At 36.4% G+C, this 23,929-nt stretch overlaps 1 protein-coding gene across 5 annotated transcripts in view; it reads right to left on the bottom strand.

The window, feature by feature from the left end:
* The window catches only part of PHF21A (PHD finger protein 21A), a 137,419-nt gene that overhangs the window by 87,911 nt on the left and 25,579 nt on the right, over positions 1–23,929 (bottom strand). For all 5 annotated transcript variants that reach the window (XM_074909520.1, XM_074909521.1, XM_074909517.1 and 2 more), the window contains exons 2-5: positions 17,032–17,072; positions 12,332–12,467; positions 7,719–7,751; positions 5,531–5,596 (exon numbers count right to left, since the gene is read on the bottom strand). In XM_074909520.1, coding sequence (XP_074765621.1) covers positions 5,531–5,596; positions 7,719–7,751; positions 12,332–12,385 — 153 coding nt within the window. In that variant the 5' untranslated portion in view covers positions 12,386–12,467; positions 17,032–17,072. The remainder of the gene's footprint in view (positions 1–5,530; positions 5,597–7,718; positions 7,752–12,331; positions 12,468–17,031; positions 17,073–23,929) is intronic.

The following is a 23,929-nucleotide window of genomic DNA, read 5'->3' as shown; positions in this document are numbered from 1 at the left end:
ATGCACTCTGCCTATCTACAATCATCTGTACAACATTCAAAATTTGCTTCAGCCACTATATCTTGAGAATATGGAAGATGATAACTTAATGAGAAGTCATTATATTCACATTTTCACACAATATTTGGATGCAAATTAAATAAATACCAAAGATTAAAATAGTAAGTTCATGCAGATTTCTCAAACAAACATTCACCTTCTGAACAGGTGCTGTTCACACTGATCAGAGGGTTTGAAAAGGTCTGACAATTCACAGAGGCAGTTAACTTCTCCTTACATTCAGATAGACCAGTATCTTTTTGACAGGAAAAATGAGTGACTACTTCAAATTGCCTAAGAAAGGAATCTACAAATAGTCCATTATGGCAGGAGGCAGAGCTAAGTGTATCACTACAGGGTTGCATTATTAAACCAAACTCTAGGAGGGTGTAAAATTGTTTTTCATGTATTTTAAGACTGCTTTATAAACAGTTGGCATAAATGGATGCTTGCAGTTACATGAAAATTAGCATATCTTTATCATTCATGCCATTTACTTAAAAAAGATAGGTAATACATACAGTTCCGGATAAACAACTGGAACCAAAATTAAGCATCACCTGCCTCAAGTTGTTAGTTACTACACATTTATATGGCATATTTGCACACTTCCTCCATTACTGACAGAAAAACTAGCATTTTAATATGCCCTTGATGGATCTTGGGGAAAAGAGGGATTAGAAACTCCAGACAAAACTGGCAGGAGATGTGACTGACTTCATTATTTATTTTCAGATTTTTAGCCCTAAAGTTCTCATGGTATTTATTAGGTGTATCTACAACACACAGGCATATCTTGCCTACCTTCTTATACAGAAGCATTTCGAAGTGCTCTTTTTTGCCTGTTAACTGTACCCAGTTTCCCCTCCTGCTCTCTAGTTTCTTTTCACTTACTTTCCTCTCACTGTAACACTTCCTTTCCTCTTTACAGAATATGATGGAATATGTTTCGGGTACAATTTTCTGATAATGTGTTCAAAAAGCCTCTGTAAAAATTCACCTTTACTATGATTGACAAGCGTTCAAGAAGAACAGTCTCACAGGATGAATTTATGCACATTACCAATCTTTTCATTACTCAGTTATGGTACCTGTAATAAATATAGCAACATTAATGCTAAAACCTATTCCTGACAGTTTTTGAAGACTTAAATAACAAGTTTCCTTTGTCAGTCTAAACCACATGTTTACATTTCTTCAACTATACAAAACCATAGTTAAATTACACTACTATTCTTTAAATCCCCCCCAATCCCCTTTCCCATTACTTGCTCTTTAGTGGCAAGGTTAAAACGAGTCTCACTCTGAACATACATGATTTCAAATAACCTCAACTACTTCAATTTGCTGTAAGCTTTAAATACAAGAAAAAGTCACTAGATTTACCTATAATAATAGAGATAATCTTGCTTTTATGGTGGGTATTTTTTCTGATTATATTCTAGTTTCACCTGCGCTTCACAGTAAAGTATGTTAAACTTTTTCCCCCACGAAAAATAAAACCACAAGTATCCCTATGCTAACAACTATGTTTGAGTACTTCTTCCTACAAGTGTATACAGCTCTTGAGAAATCAAAGTAACAAAGGGATGCACACTTTATTCTTTCCATGTCAAAGGCAAATGCATTACAATACAAGTCTAGTTTTCACAAGACTTGTTTTCTTGAAGATTCAATTAATTTCACTGCAACTACAATAAGAGACATTTTCATTTTATTTTGAAATATAGCAGAAAGAGACATGCAATTTCTTTAGTATATGCTTAGCATCACCTTTTCGCCATAAGGTCAAAAGACTCTTTCTGTAAGCTTTCTTCCACGTTTAAGAGAGAATGTTGCTCCAACTTTTCCAAGAAATTGTGATAAGGACAGATGTAGAAATCTCTCTGCATTTGACAATTTGACATGATATTGCTAAAAAGCATTTGTTTGCTGCCTGCTTCTTTACATTTCTTTAGTCAAATAAGCATGACCTTTTCCCCCATCACTGGAAAAAAGTAGTATTATGATACATACTCAATTATGATATATCTGCAAGATCATATTATAGTTTTTTAATTAACTATTGAGGAAAAGAAGAAGAAAAAAGGCGTTACTTCAAGATTACATCCCTCCTGCTCCTTTATGTTAGCCCTGAGGTAGATCTCAGTCTTTCACTAGTGTCACTGGTAACAATCTCTGCCCCACCTCCCCAAAGTACACACTGGTAAACTTCCTCATGGAAAAACATTCTTCAGGTTTTTTTATTGTAAACCAGACAAAAGCTGAGTAGCGATAGGTAATTGAGGGTAAAAGTCTACAAAAGAGTATGCCAGAGGAAGACACTATTATAGAATACAAAGTGAAAGAAAGTGTGCTAAGACTACAACTTTCTTACAAAGATGTGAAAATGTAGTAAAAAAACCCCAGTGCTACACAGCAAGAATTAATTCGTATTTACAACTCAATCTTAGATTTGGCAATTAAAATTGTTTTGCAAAAAGTTACTCTTGACTTCTATTTATTGAAGTGAGGGGTGGGGGAAGAAGGAGGCGGCCAGTTTTAAACCCAGTGCATTCAGGGTTTCCAAACTGCAGCACTCACACTTATAGCTGAGGAACAAGACAGTTAAACTGATTCACATTATGGCTCACAGATTAGAAAAATAAGGTAAGCACAGTTTAGAACTCCATGGTAATAACATAAGACGACTAGCAGAGGAAAATAATAGTCTGAAGGATTCAAGTTTACTGCCCTTTAAATGCAAATTATCATCAAATAAGTTTCTTTCCTTTTTGAAATTTTTCTTCCACGTGATAACGCAATCAACATACATTGCTCCGTCATCTCTTAGGTGAAACAAATCAAAGCATTTATTTTCACCTCTTTCACATTTTCAAAAAAAACATATGAATATATGACATACCTTATGCTGTAAAAGTTCAACCTCACATCAGCTAACAAATGTCTTTATGTTTAAGCCTGCACGCTGCACAGCCTACTTGCTTTCTTTTTGTGCTTTGCCAGATCTCTTCAATTTCACAAACTTCTGAACAGAGCTGTCATTATTAATTCTCAGCAAGAAACCTAGGCCACTATGAATCACTGCAGCGACTGGCAGCAAGTGTCGGCACTACTCTCACAATGCTTCAGAAATGGAGAAAAGTCTTAAAGCAGTTAAAAGCTTTTAGCTAACCTACCACTGACTTGGTTCTTGCACAAGTCTTCATGCAATTTCATTAAATAAGAGAGCAAAGAAAAAGGGTAAGTTAGGCTGACATAATATTTCAGAAGCCAGAAATACTTGCAGTATTCTGCCTCTCTAACACCAGGGTCTCAGCTCCACACCACTGTCTCCAAGTAGGGACACCACACAAGCTGGAACTTTTGTTTTTCACACTTCATTAAAAACATCAAACAGTGACAATTATCCTCCCATAACTGTCCACAGTCAGGGCAGTTAGGCTCTCAGAGTTTATTCATGGGATATCAGACATCAAGACTACTTACTCGTTCTAAACGAGTACAGACAACACATCGCACTCCTCCTTAAGAAATGTACTGCATGATGTAAAGCATTTATTTACTATGCAAAACTGCACATTTCTCCATGCTGTGTGAAAATTAAACTGTTGGATAATATTCTCCCCATAAAACTGATAATAATTATTTTTCCTAAAGAGAAATGAAAGAGAACAGAAAAAAGGGCTTTGTTGTAGTCTCTAAAATACTGCTCAACTCTGCATAGCTAAGCCACAGATGTCTAACGCAACAGATTCCTACAAATAAGAGTGAGCGTTTCTCTGCATTGAGAAATTGTGGGGCTGTGACCATTGCATTTTAGCAGCCATACTACTTTAACAACACTATCATCTGGGACACTGGCAGCTCTGTGGTCCAGCGGTAGATACAACAAAATATTTAAACTTCAACAGTCAGAGAAGTTCACTGTTCTATTTCAAACCCATCAAAATACAAAGAAGAAAACTGGACCTGTGACTTCATAGTGACTGTATTTGCTGTGTGGTGGAAGTTAAGTCAGAAACTTATTTGTCAAAGTCTTTCGGACACTTAGCCCACATCCATGACATGAACAAGTTTGGCACTTTGAGCTGTAATTTTCAGCAGAAAAGATACAGCTGCATTTCTGGTGATGTTAGTATAGACCACTCTGTACCGTAACTTTAAAGGGTTATGAAATCAAATTTAAGTTACAGTAAGATATACCTACTTTTTCTTACCTTCCACTCACTATCTCATTGCCTATCCCTGCTGATCATGTGACCTGGTAGTCAACATGACTTGCTTCGTGGCATCAAGCTTACCAAAGAATTCTGAAACTGCTTGCTGTGAGACATAGCCACATGCAGAGGCTCATGCTGGTTTTAGAGAATAAATCACCTTCAAGAGAGGCATGCCATCACATCAGCAAAACCTCAGTTTTTGTTGAATTAGATTTCTCATTAAAAAATCATTTTCTTTATTATCCTTACATGTTCCTTCCTAGACTCATTGTTCCACTACTAAAACATACTATAATTTTTAGTAAACAAAATTTCTAGATAAATGTTAATCACTGTCTGCCCGTGTCCTCAGGAAAGGTAATTCTCAGAATACATGCAGATAACAGATGAATGCAGATATTGAGATGTGACACCAATTCAGAACTATATTCTTACCTATGCACACGTTCTATCAAGTTTTCCCTCTTCAAAGGTGTCATCTGTTGACCTAATTTGGTTCCATTATTGACACAATAGCAATAGAATTAAGGGACTGCTTAAGTCAGTTTAGTTTGGGAGCAGGGGGGAGATTGTCTATGAGGTTTTTTTGTGTGTGTTGCTCTAAAACAAAAACGTGAGAACAGGTTTTGCAGATCTCTCAGCATTACTTTTCTTCTAAATAGTTACCTACAGGATGCATCTTCAAGTTCCACAATATTTTTGATAAACATTCAGTTGTAATTATCACTCATACTTTATATCTGTCGAAGAGAATTCCTGCTAAACGGCAAATGCAAGACAATTGTGGTGTAATTTATCATGGTAAACACACACAACTAATTTCCAGATTGTCTATTAGGTACCCATAACTGACATGAATTTAGTTGGTCTAGACACAAAGAAAAATTCAGCATACTCATCCGTATGTACGGTGTGGACCAACTAAGACAAAAATCTAAAGATTTGCCTAAACCAGAATGGTCTGGTTTAGAGTAAGTTTCAAGATAATAATAAAGAAAGTGACAAAATTCATTCATTTTCCCAGCTCCCTTAATATAAAACATTAGTTTCAACACGAGAGAAATTGTTATAGCTTTCACTGATTACACTATTTGCTTGTTTGATAGACTTGCAATAACTCATCCTATCTTTTGCTGAGAAATCAAATAAAAACCCAAAATGTCTGGTTGCCCACACTTATTTTGCACTTAAAATTTAGCAGCTCTCTTGGAAGCTGGGAAAAGAGACATCTTTAGAACGAGGTGTTAAAAATATATCTGTTTCCCTACCTGTTTCTCACTCAGAGCTGTGATTTTGGCTTGAAGTTCATGAAGCTGTTTCTTCAAATCAGCGTTCTGATTAGAAAGAAAAAATATCTGTGAGAAAGATATTCCATTTGTTAACATAGAGTAGTAGCAGGAAGGTGTTTTTTTTTGTTTGTTTGTTGGTTTGGTATTTTTGTTTGCACTACAAATACCGCACCTCTGGATGTACAGCCCCAATAAAATTCAAGAGGCTCAACAAAGCCTTACTTAAGTCACTGAGTACAACAACAGAAGACCTTTCTAGCACTCAGACAACCCAGTTTGGAATGAAGGTTTCATTAAAACATCCATTAGTGCTTACTGCATTATAAAGCTCATTCACACATTTCATCAAGCTTACAAATTAAACAAGAACTGTCTGTTAATATGTAATACAATAGTATCATATTGTACACAATAGCATGCTATGTGTGTTACCTAAAGCATTCTCACCTATGCTACTTATGCAAAGACATTATCATACATTTGACTGTGGAGAGCAAACATAACCATTAAATCTTAATTGACAGATGTCAAATGAAGGCAAACAGATATCTGTCTTCTTTTCTATGTATGTTTATGCCTTAGACTGTATTTAAGAGAATTACATTTGCCTTAGCATGTGATTTGCATCAGCACTTTGCTTACAATAGCACTTTCTTAAATTTAAGATTTGAAAGCCGTAAGCATCACTATAAAGACGCAGTCAGAAAACAGTTTTTTACCAGGGCTATTTCTTTCCTACTAAAAAAAATAAAATCTGTCCTCAGTTTAAAGACTATGAAGCTCTGTAGAAACGTGACGAGGAAGCAATCTTCCCTGCGTTTTTCTCTTTCCACTTTTTTTTGTCCTCATTTGTGTTGCAAACTCTTTACACTAGATTACACAGGTTTGCTGCGCCACACGGAAACATTAAAACACAGGACTAATATCATTACAGGACCTTCATGCTCAGGAGAACTTCCCTATTTTTATATTCCTCCATATAACTTTGAAATGCACTACACTCTCAGCTTGTAAATAGTCTTGTTTATATACACAGAATTTTAGCAAAACCAAATATTGAGCAGTCATCCTCCCTTCTTGTAGATTCCACTTAACAATCTGGGATAAAAATGCATTAAGAGCACTGGAAGCAGGGACCAAGTTTTCTCTTTCTGGCTCCAGAAACTTTGCATGGCTGCTTGCAGCATGACCTGGCTTTCAGCAGATACAAGCTGAAAGCAAACTGCTCTGCAGGCTAATCGTTAGCAGGCTTGCACAGCAGGTAAGAGTAGCAGACCGTACCCAAATCCCATCAGAACAAGGAAGCTCTAGAAAGCAGAGTTTCCCATACTACCCTACTTCCAGCTTATCCCTCCCCATCAGGGGTGTAACTACTTGACTGTTTCAAAAAGCTGTCTTCCCACTACACTGGGCTCAGAAAAATACATGCTCAGAAAATTACACAGCATTCAGTGTTGTATGGGGATGGGAGCACTTAACAGGAAGCCTCAGTGAGCTGCCTTTACCCCTCTGCTCAACATTCCAGACTGGTTAGAGAACTCCCCATTGAGCACACTGGAGTGCTTAACTGCTGTACAAGATAACCCAGTCTCCTTGCACAGTCATTGGGAAAAGGATGACTTCTGTCTATGCAAGAAGTCTAGTTATCCAACTTAGGTAGCTCTGAAACATCCCAGAGCCAAGTGTGCACTTTTTGGACACTACAGTGCTAAAGTTGGATACCTAAGGCCAGGCAATCTGAACACAGCCTTAAGCTAGTTATTTATTTGGATAAAATTTCTTGGATGGGATAAGCTATCTCTTCTTGTACAACTGTAAACTTTCTGACACTTGAAAAAGAAAAAAGCAAATTCTAGTAATAACAGATTTTATAAAGAGCAGCTTCCAGCAGAATCAGAAACTTACTGCATGTTTGAACTGCACCATTGATGGCAAGAGTCACGGGATTTAAACTATTAAGAGTATGAGGCAAAAGGCTCCATAAATGCTAAAGTTTTGGTTTTAAAACTAAGTCATTGCTTAAAGACTTGTTCACAATAGTTTTCTTCTAAACACTGTGTTAGCAAGGAAGAACGTGACCAAGAAATATCTAAAATACTCAAGCTTCATGCACTGTTATTTCCTGGATTTTTAAAAGGTAAATAATGCAGTATAAAAATAAAGTTACCTGTGGATCTTGCTTCATTTGGGCAACCAATTTCTAGGAAAAAAAAAAAAGATGCAACAATACAATGAAGATTTTCATTATGGATCTTGTTGAACAGTTTAAAATTCAACATTTCTGAAGAACCTTTGTAAAAGCAAAATATTCAGTTTACAATATTTCAATGGCAAGGCCTAGAATCCAGTATTATATAATTTTCAATCTCATAATCATTAATATAGTAAAACTACCACCACCAAGCCACCACTTTTGCTCATTCTCCTAAACAGCTCTTGAACAAGTGAAGCCTGTTAAGGACAATTTAAGCCAGCTGGGGAAAATAATCTAATCGCTGTGTCTCCTCTAGAACTGCTGCCTTCTTTGCCTGCAGTCACAAGAAACACAAATCACAGATAACTGCTGTGGGCACAAAAGCTGTTTGTATATTCAAGAGCAGAATGTTTCAAGTACTGAGGGTCCGTCTGTGTGCTGGCTTGGCTGGTACCACATGGAAGACCCATGTTCAGAAGTATCTTTGCCACTTTTCTCCCTCAGAGAGAGATTGAGACCATTGTAGAAGAGATGCCCTCCACATCCAAGGAAAAGCAGACAGATGGTTACCATTCACTATTCTTCCTCCTTCACTTCCCTCAGGCAGCTGCAGGAGAAAGCTGTCTATTGCTAAGCAAGGAAAAAGTTACCAGGCTGTCACCAAAGAAAACCAGAGCCCAGAATGAAGAGACAGTGTAAACAAAATATTCCTTTTTTTTTTTTTTTTTTTTTAGTTGCAGCCATGTTTATTCATCACATCGCCACATCCCTTCCACACATGCAAAGAACAACGTAAAGTCTTCCTTGCCCATTTGCTCATCAGAATCAGGAAAAGGAGTAAGAAAAAGAAGGACAAAACAATAAGAAAAATACATGTTTCATTCCACCTGCATTGATACCATTTGGAGAATTCAGACTTTGTCAAGTAATTATCTTTAAAAGTTTAGTTTATTTCACATTCTAAAAATGGTACTAATCCAAAAAAAAAGCATAACACAAAGACAATTCTGCATCAGACCCCAGGTTTACCTGCTGCATTTTCCTTCTAGTACTAGCCAATAGAAGAGCATCAGCATGATGTCTATGCTGGACAAGCACGGAGTATTATCTCCCATCTTGTTGCATCTCTGCTGTCTTCAAAGATTGTATCTTAGGTTTAATAGCTAGCAACACACTTTTTTTCCCATTAATACACCAAAATTACTTTTTGAACCGAGGTACACACTCAAGGTTCTGTGACAATAAGTTCCAAAGTTTAACTACAGGACTCTTATGTAAAAGGACCTCCCTCCTTCGTCTGAATCTGACTCCTGATTATGCAAGCATGAAGAGCAAATAAGATTATGGAAAATCAGTATTGCCTTGAGTCAAGAGGAGTTGGAAGTTAGACTTGATGATTCTTACGGGTCTCTTCCAACTTGAGAGATCTACGATTCTGACCGTTTCTCTATTCATCTTCTTCCCACGTCTTTCTCACACCACATATTCCCCCATCAGTCATCGCTTCTTCACATTGAAAGTCTCCTCACGCACAAATCATTCCATTGCTTTGTGCACTCTTCCCTGTACGCCTCTAGTTCATCTCTATCACCTGGAGACGAAGTTTAAAACTGCATGCAACATTCAAGTATTGTGTACGGCAAGAACCCTTCCGCAATGCTAACAGCTAATTCACAGCCTGCTATTGCAGATGTAAAACTGGGACTGTTTTTCCAGAGTGCATCACTTGGCATTTATCTACGTTGAATATTATTGTTTCGTCATGCTGCCATTCAGTTTCACAGAGCTAAGGTGCTATGTTACCCTTTTGCTTACATGCTTAGCTAATTTTTCCTCAGTGCTTTCTGCCACATCAGAGCTCGACAAGCAACAAATCTGTTATTTTTTATATGAAGTGCTTGTACAGACTCAGTCATAAGACAATAGTCAGTGACTGTAAAATGTTCATAAAGTATTGCTAAATTTATGGATCACACAATACTGCATCATCCAATCATTAAAAAAAAGTTCTTTTGCACTGACCCCAAATGTAAGCTAAATTTAAGACATTTTAGAAACTACTGATCTTTTTGCTATGAAATGAGAGAAGGAAAAGGATGTTTTAGGTTCTTTCCATACATCAGCTCAAGGAGTCATCCATGAATCCAACCTAGCTAAATATAACTCCTTAACACCTCTTGTGATTAAAACTATGAAGAGCAGATTGTTTCAAAACAACCTTAATTAAGACAACACAGTAGAAGAATGAACTACTTGGATTTGATGCATCTCTTCTCAGGACAAGCAATATAGCTTTAACATGGAAGATATCTGAATATTCAGGTTACACTCTGATAGAGCAAGTGAACTGGTCAGACTTCATTTATGGAGGATCCTGCAATCATCAAAATGAAAAAATGAAAAAAAAGTAGCCTAAAGACCTCCTTTGGGTCCTTACTGATAATTTAAGATACACTTTGCCAAAGCATCAGCATCAAAGCTTCAGAGTTCTGGGGGTGAACTGGAATAGGCAGGAAACAAGGAGCTATCCTACAAACAAAAATCCAGCCACATAGTGAGTGACCCTTTCTACAGCTATGGAAGCAGTCATGGGGAACATGCTGCATCAGGAAGCTGGGAGGCTTTGCTCAGAGCTGAACTCTCTACACTGACCACAGACATCTGTCCACCACTTACAAGGGGATAACAAACTATGACTGTCTGATTGTTGGCGAGGTTTTTTAGAGTCCTCAGGAAAATAAATATTAGATAAGATGACAAGTGAGACGATTCTCCACAAATCCTGAGCGCTGCCAAAAGAAGGGTTCTCTCGTATCTGTAAGTTACAGAATTCAAAGATATACAAAACAGTTCAAGCATTTTATTTGACTTTATTTTTTTTGTGACAAATCCAGTTTCATTTCTATCAGTGGCCATTTGACAAACACAGCAGTAACCACTCGTGAATAGTTCAAGAAGTTTAATGAAGCATCCAACACATTGCTGCAAGTGTTATTTTCCATTGTAAAGACTTGTTCTTAGCCTTAATTATGAGAATATACAGTATCTTGGGAAAAAAAAAAAAAAAAAGACAGTCCTCTGATATAATGGCTTGTATAGTTTCATCAACTAAAATCAAATTTAACTGAAACTGATTTTTGGTGCAGAGATCACTTTTAATGAGGATTGGGCAAAGCTAAGGCAAAGAAAGTCAAAAAAACCTTTGGGTTTTTTTAAAAAAAGTCTTTGTGGACACTTTCCAGCCTTTATCCCTGTTCATCATCATCATTATTACAAACAGATGCTAAAGATTATTCAAAATTCAGAGTCTTAAAATTTTTGGTTAGCTTAGGTGTAAAGGGGACTGATGTTAAACAAACGCGAGTGTGACTAGCATTGTGATTGCCATAGAGCAGATAGCACTTAAAAAAATACTTACTGGCCTTAAACATTTTAATACCTGCAGCAAAATGCCGTGGGTAATTTCTGAATTTCCTTATGCCCATAACAAAACTTCATTGAAGTTTTGAATGCAAGGGCCTTAGACTTTCTGAGGAGAGCTAAATACTTCTCTGTAGTTCTGGAAATTCATCTTTAGCTTTTTCAAGTTTTTCTCCCTAGCTGCAAGTTGTATTTTGTTGAAGAAGACATAGCTTCATTTTACTAATCTACCCATTCAAGTTCTTGCACCATGCTCATCACTGAAGCAACTACTGAACAAGTAACCTAGAACACTTATTTGGACAAGTCACCAGGTAATTTGAAAACATTTTCCAAATGTTACATGATGGGTTACACTGATCAGTGTAACCTATCATATATTTCTTTTTATCCATTGTGAGTTTCAGATATCCAACAGAAATACTTAGAGAACTATCTAGAAAAGGTCTCATTGACAAATTTAACATTTCAAGTTGGCAGCTACTCTGTTTATGGCTGTAACAATTTTGTTCCAAGAATTAACATGCATATGTCCTTTTACATTTGCTAAATTAGGTTTTATTATTATTTTTAATATTTCTCATTTGTATTGTAACAGAATGGAAACTGCAACTCTACTGCTATATATTATCAAAAAGGCTACCAGTAAAAAGACCCAGCATGTAAAAATTTCTGAGCCCAAACACTACAATGTTTTGGTTAGCAAAACTATACAATTACAGGTTTAGAAGGTACTAAAGTAGAATACACTCCAGAAGCACCAGATGAGACTATGCAGCACTATGCACATTTTGTTTGCAAGTTCCTCCACCATATTCTTCCATTCCAAACTGAACACTGAAATTGGCTTCAGAACATTAGAAAACCCTTCTAGACAGAAGTTGCTGAACACAGAGTTTTCAGAATGTTTTTGTCACTGATACAAAATATATTAAAAAAAATCCTCACCCACAGCTTGATATGTAGATTTTTCACATTTGCTAAAAAACAACAGGTGGTGGGGTCAAAATGCAGAATACAAAATTCTGAAGTAGTTTCAAGCTTATAAAACAATTATTACTATAGTTGTAGTGCTATTACTTAATACTACCATTAGTAGTACTACTATCAGCAATATTAATGCTGCTATTACTTGAAAGTATAAAGCAACAAAACATAAAAATTACCTGGTGAACCTGAATTTCCACTTTCAGAGCCTCCTGTAGAGTCTGCAGCTCCATTCTCTACCTTCTCCACTTTCTCTAGAAGTGTCTTTGCTGATTCTAGTGCCTTTAGTTCCTGGTTTCCTCTTTAACACCAGTGCTATTGAAAAATAAAGATTTTGTTTTGGTTAGTGAAGGAGAGGAGTCAATTCAAAAAAAGATTATAAGGGAGTATGAATTCAGCAGTGAACTATATTCAACTGCAGCTTTCTAGCCTAAACACAAACAATCTTCTGAAAACAAGAGATCTAGAGGCTGTACAAAATGCCCGCCTTGCAGTCTTGTTACTTCCCACATATCCCAAAGTTGACATACTTGTCCCTTATCTTAGATTGCAGGCAGCTATTTCCTACCAATATCCTATTGCAGTTGCATATTAAGTAAGAAAATTTAACTACCAATGATGTTTTAGAAATCTGTATGGATGAGAAAATATTCTGGAGACTAAAATTCTGCAACTCGTACAGCAGTAAGTTGTTAAACAGAATGTACTACATTAACATACTTCCATGATACTATAGAGCTGTTCTTAGATGGGATGGTCTACATGTAATTTGACAGAACAACATTAATATAATAAACTCACTGCCTAAAGTTTGTGCTGAGTTAGTCATTTCAGTTGAAACCTGTTTTGAAGGAAGACAAGACTGATATAAAGCAGCACAGGACTTTTTCAAAACCATTAATTTTAAAATCCTTTTAATCCTGGTATTCTACTTGTAGAATATGAGTATGAGTTTACCTTCTTCATTTGTACTACAAACAAATAAATCCCCCAACCTCTGACATAGAAAAGCTTATCAGCCATGCTTCTAAAAGCCTTGAAAGTTGGACAAGAGATTCTTTGTTCTGAAGTATGTTAAAAGTATCAACTTCTGAAACAGGATTAAGATTCCTGTCTCCATCCCATATAACTCAAATCACAATGGAACCTGTGTAAAAACATATATAAATACATACACAAAAAAGCTATCAGAAAACATTATATAGCAATCTTTCCAGTCACTTTTCCATCCAGACACCACACATTAAAGAACTGCTGGAATGTTAAAATAGTTCCTATTCTTTTTATTTTTGAAAATTGCTCACAATTATTGCATAGGTATTGTAGCCATCTCAGAGGCCTTCATAATGGGACTTCATTGTTTTCAAAAAGGATACTGACAGCTTAGATTAGACATGTAGGCTGTAAAAAGACAGTTATTCCCGTAAGTGAGAGAATTTTATTTTAATGTCTCACTACGGTAAACTGAAGTGCTGGACAAGTTTGTGAACTCCAGAAAATAAAGAAAGAGGGGGTGTTGTTTTGTTTATTTAAATTAATTGTTTCTCTTTCCAAAGAGAAATACATTACAAAAAAAGAGAAAACTATAAAGGGGTTTTAAAAAGCATTATATTTAAACTCATTCTTTGTCAGGGCTGTCTGCTGTTAGCTTAAAGTTACTTATTTAAATAACAAAGGCTTGATCAGACTTTCTAGTCAACACATGAAATGACCTTCTGCAAGGGCCTCTCCCACATGTGACACAGACGAGCAAAAACAGCTGCCTTTGCAGCACTACTCTCTATAAAATTGTAATTTGTATCAAGGGACATGGAAATTACATATAGTTCCCTGTTCTATTACCACAAACAGTAATGAGAAAACAGAATCCCGGATTATTACTTCCACTCACTGACAAGAACAACTATAGCCTGCATTAAGTCCCTAGCATTGCAGTTCTAAAAGAAACCATGCTTCAGAAAACCACGTGGGAGACTTTGCTAACGAAAACTGGAACCTGCTACAGAGGCAACAAGTCTTTCAGAAGCCTTGGAAATTCAATTTTGGAGGAAAAAGACAGGCAGAAGTGGCCATAGTTTCTTTCTCAGTGTGTCTTCAATGAATGAGAAGGCAGTCATGATGAATGGCTAGTATCACTCTCTAAGTCCATAGTAACTTTAAAGTTGAGTGCAAAAAAGCATGAGACAGTTAACTGAAAATATAAACAATATTCATAATTATAATACATGTGACAGTAAAGCCCAGTTCATGGGAAAAATGACACAGTACTTCTGTAAAAAAGCATACAGAGATTGAGCAACTACTATTAATGCACAACTTAATTTGACAGATAGAAATTACAGTATTGATGGTTCATAAAAAACTAATCCAACCTAATTTCATAGATGTCTTGAACAGCTAGAAAGATTTTTCAAAATTAATTTAAGATATTTAAGAAAAAAGTGATAGCGCTTTGCAGAAGCAACTGGTTGCTCAGCCCTAGCCAGGTTTACAGGGTGTAGACATGAACAGATGTAATTCACTGTTGTATTGAGGAACATATATTGTGACAAGTAACAAAAAAAACAAAACAATTCTAGTAACACACCAATCATTCAGTTTCATCCCAAAATATGTTACAATTTCATATTTTCCTTTCACTGTAATTAAAAAAGTTAGAAGATTTTAAGATTCCTTAAAATATATTCCTTTGATATATATAAATTTGAAGTAGGTGCCATACTATAACATCCTGAAGAATTTTTCAGTTCCTAAGACTGAAGCTTCCAAGAAAAGTCAAGAGAGATTAACAAACTTTTGACCTTTCTTTTTTTTTTTTTTTTATATAGGTTTTCTAATTCTTGACTCCTTCCTACTTCCCCTCCTCCAGCATTCCCATTATAGCCTCAGAGCAACTCACTTTGCAGTATCATTTACTTCCAGTTACTTTGTGCCAGCAAAGTTACACTGAAGCACATTTTAAACATAAGAAACAATCTCTGCTTCAAAACCTGTCTGGTATGTAAAGAGAAACTAACACTGCCTCATCAGCGAAGGCTACACAGTAAAGAACCATCTTTTGCAATCACCTCTGCCAGCTGCTGTATTTGTCAGCTAGTAGCACCAGTGTTCTCCCTAGTGAAAAGTGAAGCTGGTTAAGCAATTATGAGCACTTTGTTAAATTACAAATAAGATACTGTATATTTGGCATGCCATCCCCGCCGAGGCATGCATCACCACCACTTTAAAGACGAGGAAACAGGCAAAGGACGGTGAAGAATTTATTATGAGGTTCTGAAGTGTTAGAAGAATCCAAATCATTGGTGGGTGGGAGAAAGCATTAGGTAAGATGTTCATTTAAAAATCTGGTCAAGTTGCCAATTGCTGAATATGAAATCTATACAGTTGTTATTTGGTTGTACCCCCCTAGAACTGAAACACTCTAGGAACACGCACTTGTACCTTTTCTTCTCAAGCAGGAATAATTATCTGTGGGTTGGGTTTTTTTTTTAAAAAAAAAAAGGGATCACCCCTTCCATCCAACAAATCCTAGACTGTATTTTTCTATTTTATGTAGAATATTGTCTAGAAATTATGAAGGTAGCTGGTTAAAAATAGCTAGCATTTCCTTTGAAAGCAAGTACAGAACTATGTAAGCAAGTGGCCACACATTTTATGAGTGCAGAAGTCTTCAATATTTTTAACCTTTATTCTTTCACATTTAACTTCAAACGAAGATTTTAAAACCTTAAGTCCAGTGGCATTACAAACTACCCAGAATACCACATCCAAAGATGTATAAAACCATCCCTGGATTAATCATAAAACATACTATATTTTCCACCCTACCCTTATGACAGTGGAATTATTTTAATTAAAAAGGTTGTAGATGATTGAAATTGCATGGATGGGTTGGTCTGCAAACATCCTTCATCCCATTAGCTTTTGAAGGAAATCATGCAACTGCCTTGTTCAATGCTGGAATCAGTGATTTCTAAAAGGAAAGCGGAGGATTATGGAGTACATGCATCTCTTGTACATCCAGACACACTCCCAAAGCTCAGCCAGAAAGAGCACAGAGAACAAGAGGTAAATTTGCCATTCTTTGGATTGAATTCAGCTATGGGAGGCAGCAGTCCTCCATTCATTTTCTTGCTGGCATACATTTATTATAAATAATCCCTTATTTCTTAAGTGGTTGCTTCAAGACTTAAAATTTCATACTCAGATAAGTACCCCAATGCACCACAGTTAAGGTAGTAGATGCTTATATACTATATAAATATTCAGAGACTGAATGAAGCCTTAAATTCTACAGTAATCATGTAAGTGCATTAGCACTTCTCTATTATTATCTCAATTAAATACAATCCACATTAGAACATCTAAAATATCACAAAGCTATTTAAACTACAGCTATTTCGGAAACTACACTAGAAGCACAGCTGACAAGGTATATATTTGATATATATATATATAAATATATACGAAAACAAAGGTAGGAGCCACACAAAAGCCATGAATGCCTTCTATGTGTCTGGAAGGACTCTTGAATAATTTAGAATTTTAGGCAGAAGTATTTCTGCACCAAAAATCCTTACAAATAAATTTGGTTTTCACATTACACAGAAAAAAAACCCAACACATTATTATTTTTGAGTGGATGAACTTAAACGTCCACTGTACTTACAGACTCTTGGGTCCAAATCTCAGCCCTACAGTGATTTATAGGACTGGGGCTTCCATCAGTAACATTTACTTTTTAAGATTTGGTTTCTGAATATAAGAATAGATAGGATTTCAGTTTCAGTAAACATCAAACTTTTCCAGGAATGGATGCCAGATCTTCGTATCATCTATTCTTAGGTAAACTATCTTAGCCCTGGAAAGAAGTACTTACCAGTTTTGAGAAAGTTATTCCCTTCAGCTCTCTACCCCCTCCTACAAAGAAAAACAACAACAAAATATAATTACACACAGTTTAACTATAGTTTGAAACAGAAAAATAAAATTCAAATATTTGGAAAGTTGGAGGGGGTAGGAGTTTGGGTTTTGGAGAGGGGGTTTTTGGTTGGGGTTTTTTTTGGGGGGTTTGGGCATTTGGTTTTTAGCAATTTTTTTAAAAAGCTGAAGTTAACTATAAAATACCACCTGGAAAGAAAATCCATTTGACATGGAAGGGAAAACTAAGGAGACCTGCAAATCTAACTTGGATTAGAATACAACCTATTACTGTCACTAATGGAAGAAGAGATGACAGGTACAAGCTTTCCTAGTTCTGAGCAAAGCCTGTGTGTGGGAAATACCTCCTCTCCATCACATTTATTAACAGCCAAATCACAAGCCCTGCCAGCTGCCACAACCAAATACGACAAGGTTACCCACCCCAGACATTTGCCCACCACCTCTACTAGAGGTTATAGCAACGCAACAAAGATGGTAAAGCAGGTGGTGTGTCAGTGCAGTCACTAGAGCTCAAATCCCAGAGTACTAATGTTAACTGAAATCAATGGCAGTTTAAGCTAATATGCTAGGTCATGAACTGTGGAGGCCAAGAAGATACACTGCCCGTTACACTGCCTGTGTCATGGGAAGAATGTTTAGCTGAGGAGCAAGGTAGTACCTCTGAAATCATCCTCATATGAATCATATAAAGCTCTTGAGTCATAGTCCTAAAAAGATAGCGAAAATATAAGTAATAACTCATTTGCTCAATTACTTTTCCTGAAGCTTCCTAAAAAAAGCTTCCAAAATACTCTATTTTTCTAGTAAAATACTAGAATATTAGCATATTTTAAGCTTCAACTCCACAGCTAACAAGATATTTGCAGAAACGTTTCTATCCACACACAAGTCATCACAGAGCTGAAGTTTAAGCCCCAGCCTGATGAATAGATAGAGCAGCAGAAAGCCACATAATCATCTCTCACTCCGTGGAGAGACCAGCATAAGTGGAGGAGTTTACATTTACTAACCAGCAAAGCCACGGTGCTGATGAACAGCAAGAACAGAACAGAAAACAGGAAGTCTACTGCTGGTAGTGACTGTACCATTGCTCTCATAGTCTCAAATTTTATTGTGCATTTTGAGCAAAAAATATTACAGAAGTTAAATTAATTTTAGAGCCATTTCAGGTTAATTTACATAACACCCAACTGTTGAAGTGGTAGGTTAGGAACTGGGGAATATGGACTGTTTTGAGGCTACATACAAATTTATTTTGTATATAAATATATAAGCACATTTGCTCTGGATGATACAGAATTTGAAATAACCTTGTTGTTGAGGGTGCTGAAGAGACAGGTGTGATTCTCAAACTCTACTAGTTTCTTCTTTGATACTAAAACCTTAGTTGTCACTGCCACCTCCCACTATCAATCAGTTATTTAATTGGTAAAAAAAAAAAAAAAAAAAATCTACAGAGGAAGCTTCATCATGCAAGCACTAACCATCCTCTTCAACAAGCAACTACAACTGTATCTCCATGCTATTAATAAAAAGTAATTTTTAAAAAAATCTCACTGCTGTAGATGACTCTGGAAAGCTAAACAAACCAGTCAGTACTATGCATCTGCAAATACAGTCTTTGAATGAAAGTGTGATTTTTATTTTAAAAAGTATCAATTTACTTGTAGCACAAGTACGCACATAAACTGAAAACTGTCACTTAAAAATAACAGCATGATTAACTGTTCTTTCCTTCCTTGTTTCCCCCTACGTAGAGACTCGCCTCCATAGCAGGACCCTAGCTTCACCAAGGCTGAACTGTGCACAAAAAAGCTGCACAGTTACAAACCTTCGGATTGCATTTAACTACGCTGTAAGGCTGCAACCCCAGGCTGAGAACCCAGGGGCTCCCGGGGACAAAGTTAGGAACACCAGGAGTTTAATCGTGACTATCCGAGTGATTTGCTGTGTTGCCTTGGAGAAGTCACTTACAGAGGACCTAGACAGAGAATGGAAATATATTTGCATCCTCTTCTGTACATAAATTTACTACAGGCTTTTTCTTAAGTGTTCAGAACAGGTTAACGTTTGAAAGCAAAGCCTTTGGAAATATAAAATACTTTAAATCTGCTCTCATGCAAGTATAGTATTTTTACTGGCATCTCTGCCTCATTTAGCAGAGAGGACAAGCTTAAAGAATGAAATATCAGTTGAATAATTTCTTTTCATTCTGACTTTCCAGCTTGCATGCTGTTTTTAATTCAACATCTAAGCTCTACAACAAATAAACAACTGGTTTCCTCATACACACTAACAAGAGCCGCAGAAAAACTTGTGTCTGACAGACAAGTTTTCTCAGATAAGGAACTGAGACAGAGAGATGAAGAACAAACATCCAAGATTGGTTAACTTCAGGCATCTTAGACAGGTTTTCCATTGCTCTTAACATTTATATAATAAAGAACAGTTTATGACCAACTAAATCTGCAGCTTCAGTTCTTGACAATTCTCTGCACTGGGAACCAACGCAGAATAGTATTAATGAAAAAGGTACCAGATAAAATCCACTCTATAGATGAAATGAGATTATTTCTTGTTCACAGCAGGACTACATACACAAACTCACACTGCCTCTCTCGCTACAAAACAGATTAGAAAGTTAAGATTAGACAGCTCACAATCACTCATATCAACAGAGGTCTGAAGAATTTAGCATTTTGCAGGATTTCTTAAGAAAAATTTCAGCAAGTAGAAATGTATCATGAAATCTCAGCTATTCATTTTACTGAGGTTGCCTTCTGAAGGCTCTAGAAACACGTGCTGTAAGATATCCAGGTAGGGGTCTGCATGGCTAACTCTCAGATTACTACAGTAAATTCTGCAATATTTGGGGTTTTTTAAAACCCCAGCTCTGAGAGTCATATTTCTATACCCACCTCTGCTTTCTATTAAAAACACTGCCGCCTTCTGAAAACATATATATGAACAGAAGAAAAGCTTGAGCAATGCTTACCTATGTTTACTACAAGCTAAAAATTAGCATTAACCAAATAAAACATCAAAGTTTTAGCAATACATTTTTCTTAGTTAGACTGACTTTAGAATCTGGTGTCAATGTTACTAACAGGAAGGGTAGTTTGATATATACATACACTTAAACTAATTCCCCTTCCTTCCCCCCACCCCCAACCAACCAGGCTCTTAACCTTTTCAACAATTCTATACAATATACGTAAGGAAAAATATACCACCATTACCAAAACAATCATATTCTGCAAATCAACTTTAAATTTGTTGTTGAAGTTTGTAAATAAGGAGAAGAGTTATTAATTTCATGGGACTGTTATGAAAACAAAGACGTCAAACAAAAAACTCCTATATTTAAGGCTTGGTAGCCTCCGAGGACATCAGAAGAACTACACATGGTGGTTAAACATTTAAACATACGGCACCTGAAGGTTTAAGACTATTTAAATGCTAAGCATCTGTACATTAAGATGTTTGATTACATCAATCAGATACTTATTACTACCTTTAAGTTACACAATAAAGCTTATGCTACTGTAACCAGAGACTCATTTGGAAAAAATGGGAGAAATGAAAAATCATGTTTAGCCATTTTTAGTTAGCATTTTTCCTAACTCTAGAAGCCAGCATGTTGACTGTTAGACCATGTAATTTTAATCAGGAACTTTATGTAACATATCACATTATAATATTTAATTATGGAATTTTTGCCAATAGGAACTCAGTGGTGTTCAGTGTACAGGATGGACTCATGAAAAAGGACTAATTGCTGTGCACAGGCAACTGTGAGCCTGACATTCTTTCATACTTCAGAGCAATGCCTGACAGTATTAAGGGTAAAGCATTCATTAAAATTAGGGGCAGGGGTGTGTGTGTGTGTGTGTGTATGTGTGTTGGTGCAAAATACACTGCACACAGAAGGGATTAACAGTTTCCTCTGGACCTCTGTCTTTAGATGTGAACTCCTCATCACAAAAGCTCTCCTTCCTATATTTGAAATGCATATGTATATAGAGAGCATTCTATCAGTATCTTCTAGGAAAACAAGTCATAACAGTTACTTTACTGTGATTTTCAAGTCAGAAATGAAACAATTCATATTCCTTCACAGGACAGGATTTCTGCTATCTCAAGAAAAAGACAGACCAAACACTGCCCATACAGGAGGTATATAAGCTATTTCAAATTACATTATTATAAGGCTCACGTTCCCATGACCGTTGTTAGCAGCGCTGGTGCCGTTGCTCCCATGACTAAAAACCAGCCTCCCATGTGCCAGCACAGGGAATCTGATCTTGCCGTTATGCTGCTGCTGGGAGAACTCCCAGTCAGCCCCAGGAACACATGCCAGGCAGGGGGTAAAGGGGCCAACAGGATTGCCCAAGATAACTAAGACTGCACTGAAGTATACTTGCCATGCCTTCCAGTTTGTCTGCACAACTCCTTTATAACTTCTCTCTCTTCCTCCTCCCTATCCCCACGCAATACTGGTAAATAACTCCCACAAAAATGGTCAAGGAGCCTGGATTTTCTATTGATGGATGCTGACAACTCAAAAGATTCAGACTACAAACTTCAGTTCTGCCTCCAAGTTCTTTCTGCTGCTATGATTAGCCATGAAACAGATGCAATTTGGAGTTTAAGACACCAGAAGCTGATTTCATTTGGGGATAGATTGCTTCACCTTCTCTAAAACAGTTTATAAAACCATCAAACTAAGTTTAAATGGGAGTGTGTGACACCATCATTCGTCTTTGCAGAAGCAGTACTATATTTAACATATAGAAACTGAGCTAAAAGACTCATTACAGCTAAAAAGACCATCTCTATTGTAAAGGCAAAACTACTTCACAAGCTGATTTTTTAAAAAAATCAGCCAAAACTTGCCATGCCAGTCAAACACACACAGGCAGACAAAGATTACCCTCTTAGCTCTGCTTGTCCTATGACTACAGCTCTAACAGGCATTAGTAACTCTTCCTGAACGCAGTCTTTCCTGGCATCTAGGGAGTGGGGTGGGGGATGAGATCACACTCTATAGCAAAATAAAAAAAACCACATTTGGCCTAGTGGAAAGTTAGCACAAGTATGTTTTAAAATCTCAGGAATGCCTCTCACCTGAGCAGATTTAAGGTATGTAGCTTTGCACATTTTGCCCACGCACAAACCCCTCTTCTTTGAACAGTCTCAGCATATTTCTTGAATCAGAGAAGCATGTCCTAAAGCCACTTACACTTGAAAGGGAAAAAGTTTGCATCATATAACTCACCAAGGATTAACCATTTAAGCTATCTTTAAAATAAAACACTCATCCTCCCTCTTCCCAAACACATACACTTTCCCCTCATTCTAAAGGGAAAAGAGAAGAGTGCTGCCATTTAGAACAAAACAACCCACAACAAATTCAATTCCCTGCTTTTCTATTTCCTTCCATAGATAAACAAGGCATTCAGGGAAACAGATTTTTTTTCTTTAAATAAAAACTAAACTAGAAAATTACAGAATGTCTGCATCTCTAACCTATGATCATTAGTAAGTCCAGCAGAATTTCTTCCTGACTTGATACTAAGAGTTCAGTGTATTCCCCATCTAACCCCTTCTAACATTCATAAAATTATCATCAGTACAATTCTGCTTTTTATACCCAGAAACCAGTGTATGGGGATGTTTCACAGCATTGTTTCATTCAAAAGTTCTTGTATTGCATACAGAGAAATATGAACAAGAACGCTAAGCCTCACTTTGCTCAGTGAGTTACCATTCATCAGTTTTTAGAGAAACACAAACCCACCTTCTATACAGCATGGCTAAATTCCTGCTCAGGTAAAAAGCTGGGGGACCTGAACTTTTTTTTTAGTTAATTACTTCATTATTTAGAAGGACTGTTAATCTATACAATACACTAAGAGGAACCCCCAGTCCTAGTTAAGTGTGTAATCTTATGCTTTAGTAACAGCGCAACAGTAAAGTTTCATAGCTGAAGCAAGGAGCTACAGAATTTTTTGAAAAAAATTAAGAGCTTTACATGATGTAATGATAGATCAGTGGAAGGCAGAGTTTGGCGTTTGTTTCTAAAAACATTTTGCTGAATTCTGCCACGTTTTACAGTGTTTCTGGAAATGGGGTTTGGGTTTTTGGTTGTTTTTTGTTTTTTTTTTTAAAGTAAACAAAGGTTATCAATTAAACTTCAAAAAATACCAGTTCATCTGTTAAGTCTTAAAACTGCAATTTTTCTTTTTCAATTATTTTCAATTTATTTACAAAGTATACATAGAGATGGGAGGGAAAAAAAGATGGAAGGTCAATAGAAAACAATTGTTGTCCCCTCCTAGCTCTACTAGCCCAGTCCCAGTTTTGTCTCAAAATTTATAAGAAATTCAAAGAGAAGTTATTTGGAGGTTGACGTTTCAGTTGTTTGGATTTTTTTTTTTTTTTAACATCATGCCTAGAAAAATCAGTCCATTAATCCCTACTGTTCTTAAGGTGTGTTGGAATTTTCTCATTCCAGTCACTGCAAAGTTTCAGCCTTCCCTTCTACTTCAGAGACAAAGAACTATTTGGGGAAAAGGAGACATAGGAGGAGTGGTGAAAAGGAGAACTACTTTCTAGAAAGAACACACAGAATAAATCCTAGTAACTGATTTAACAGCTGAAGATGTAAGGAGTAAGAAAAAAATTAAGAAAAACTCAACTCCCATACTGATTGAAGTTCCCCCCCACCCCCAAATTCCAGTAAGAATGAAGGGATGTCTGATTTTTCAAAAACTTCATTTTTTCAAATTTTATTCTTTTAAACATGAGGAGAGATTTCATATTGAGTGCCA

Source organism: Athene noctua, chromosome 6, assembly GCF_965140245.1.
Source record: "Athene noctua chromosome 6, bAthNoc1.hap1.1, whole genome shotgun sequence".
Lineage (NCBI taxonomy): Eukaryota > Metazoa > Chordata > Aves > Strigiformes > Strigidae > Athene > Athene noctua.
This window is presented reverse-complemented; position numbering and strand designations above follow the sequence as displayed.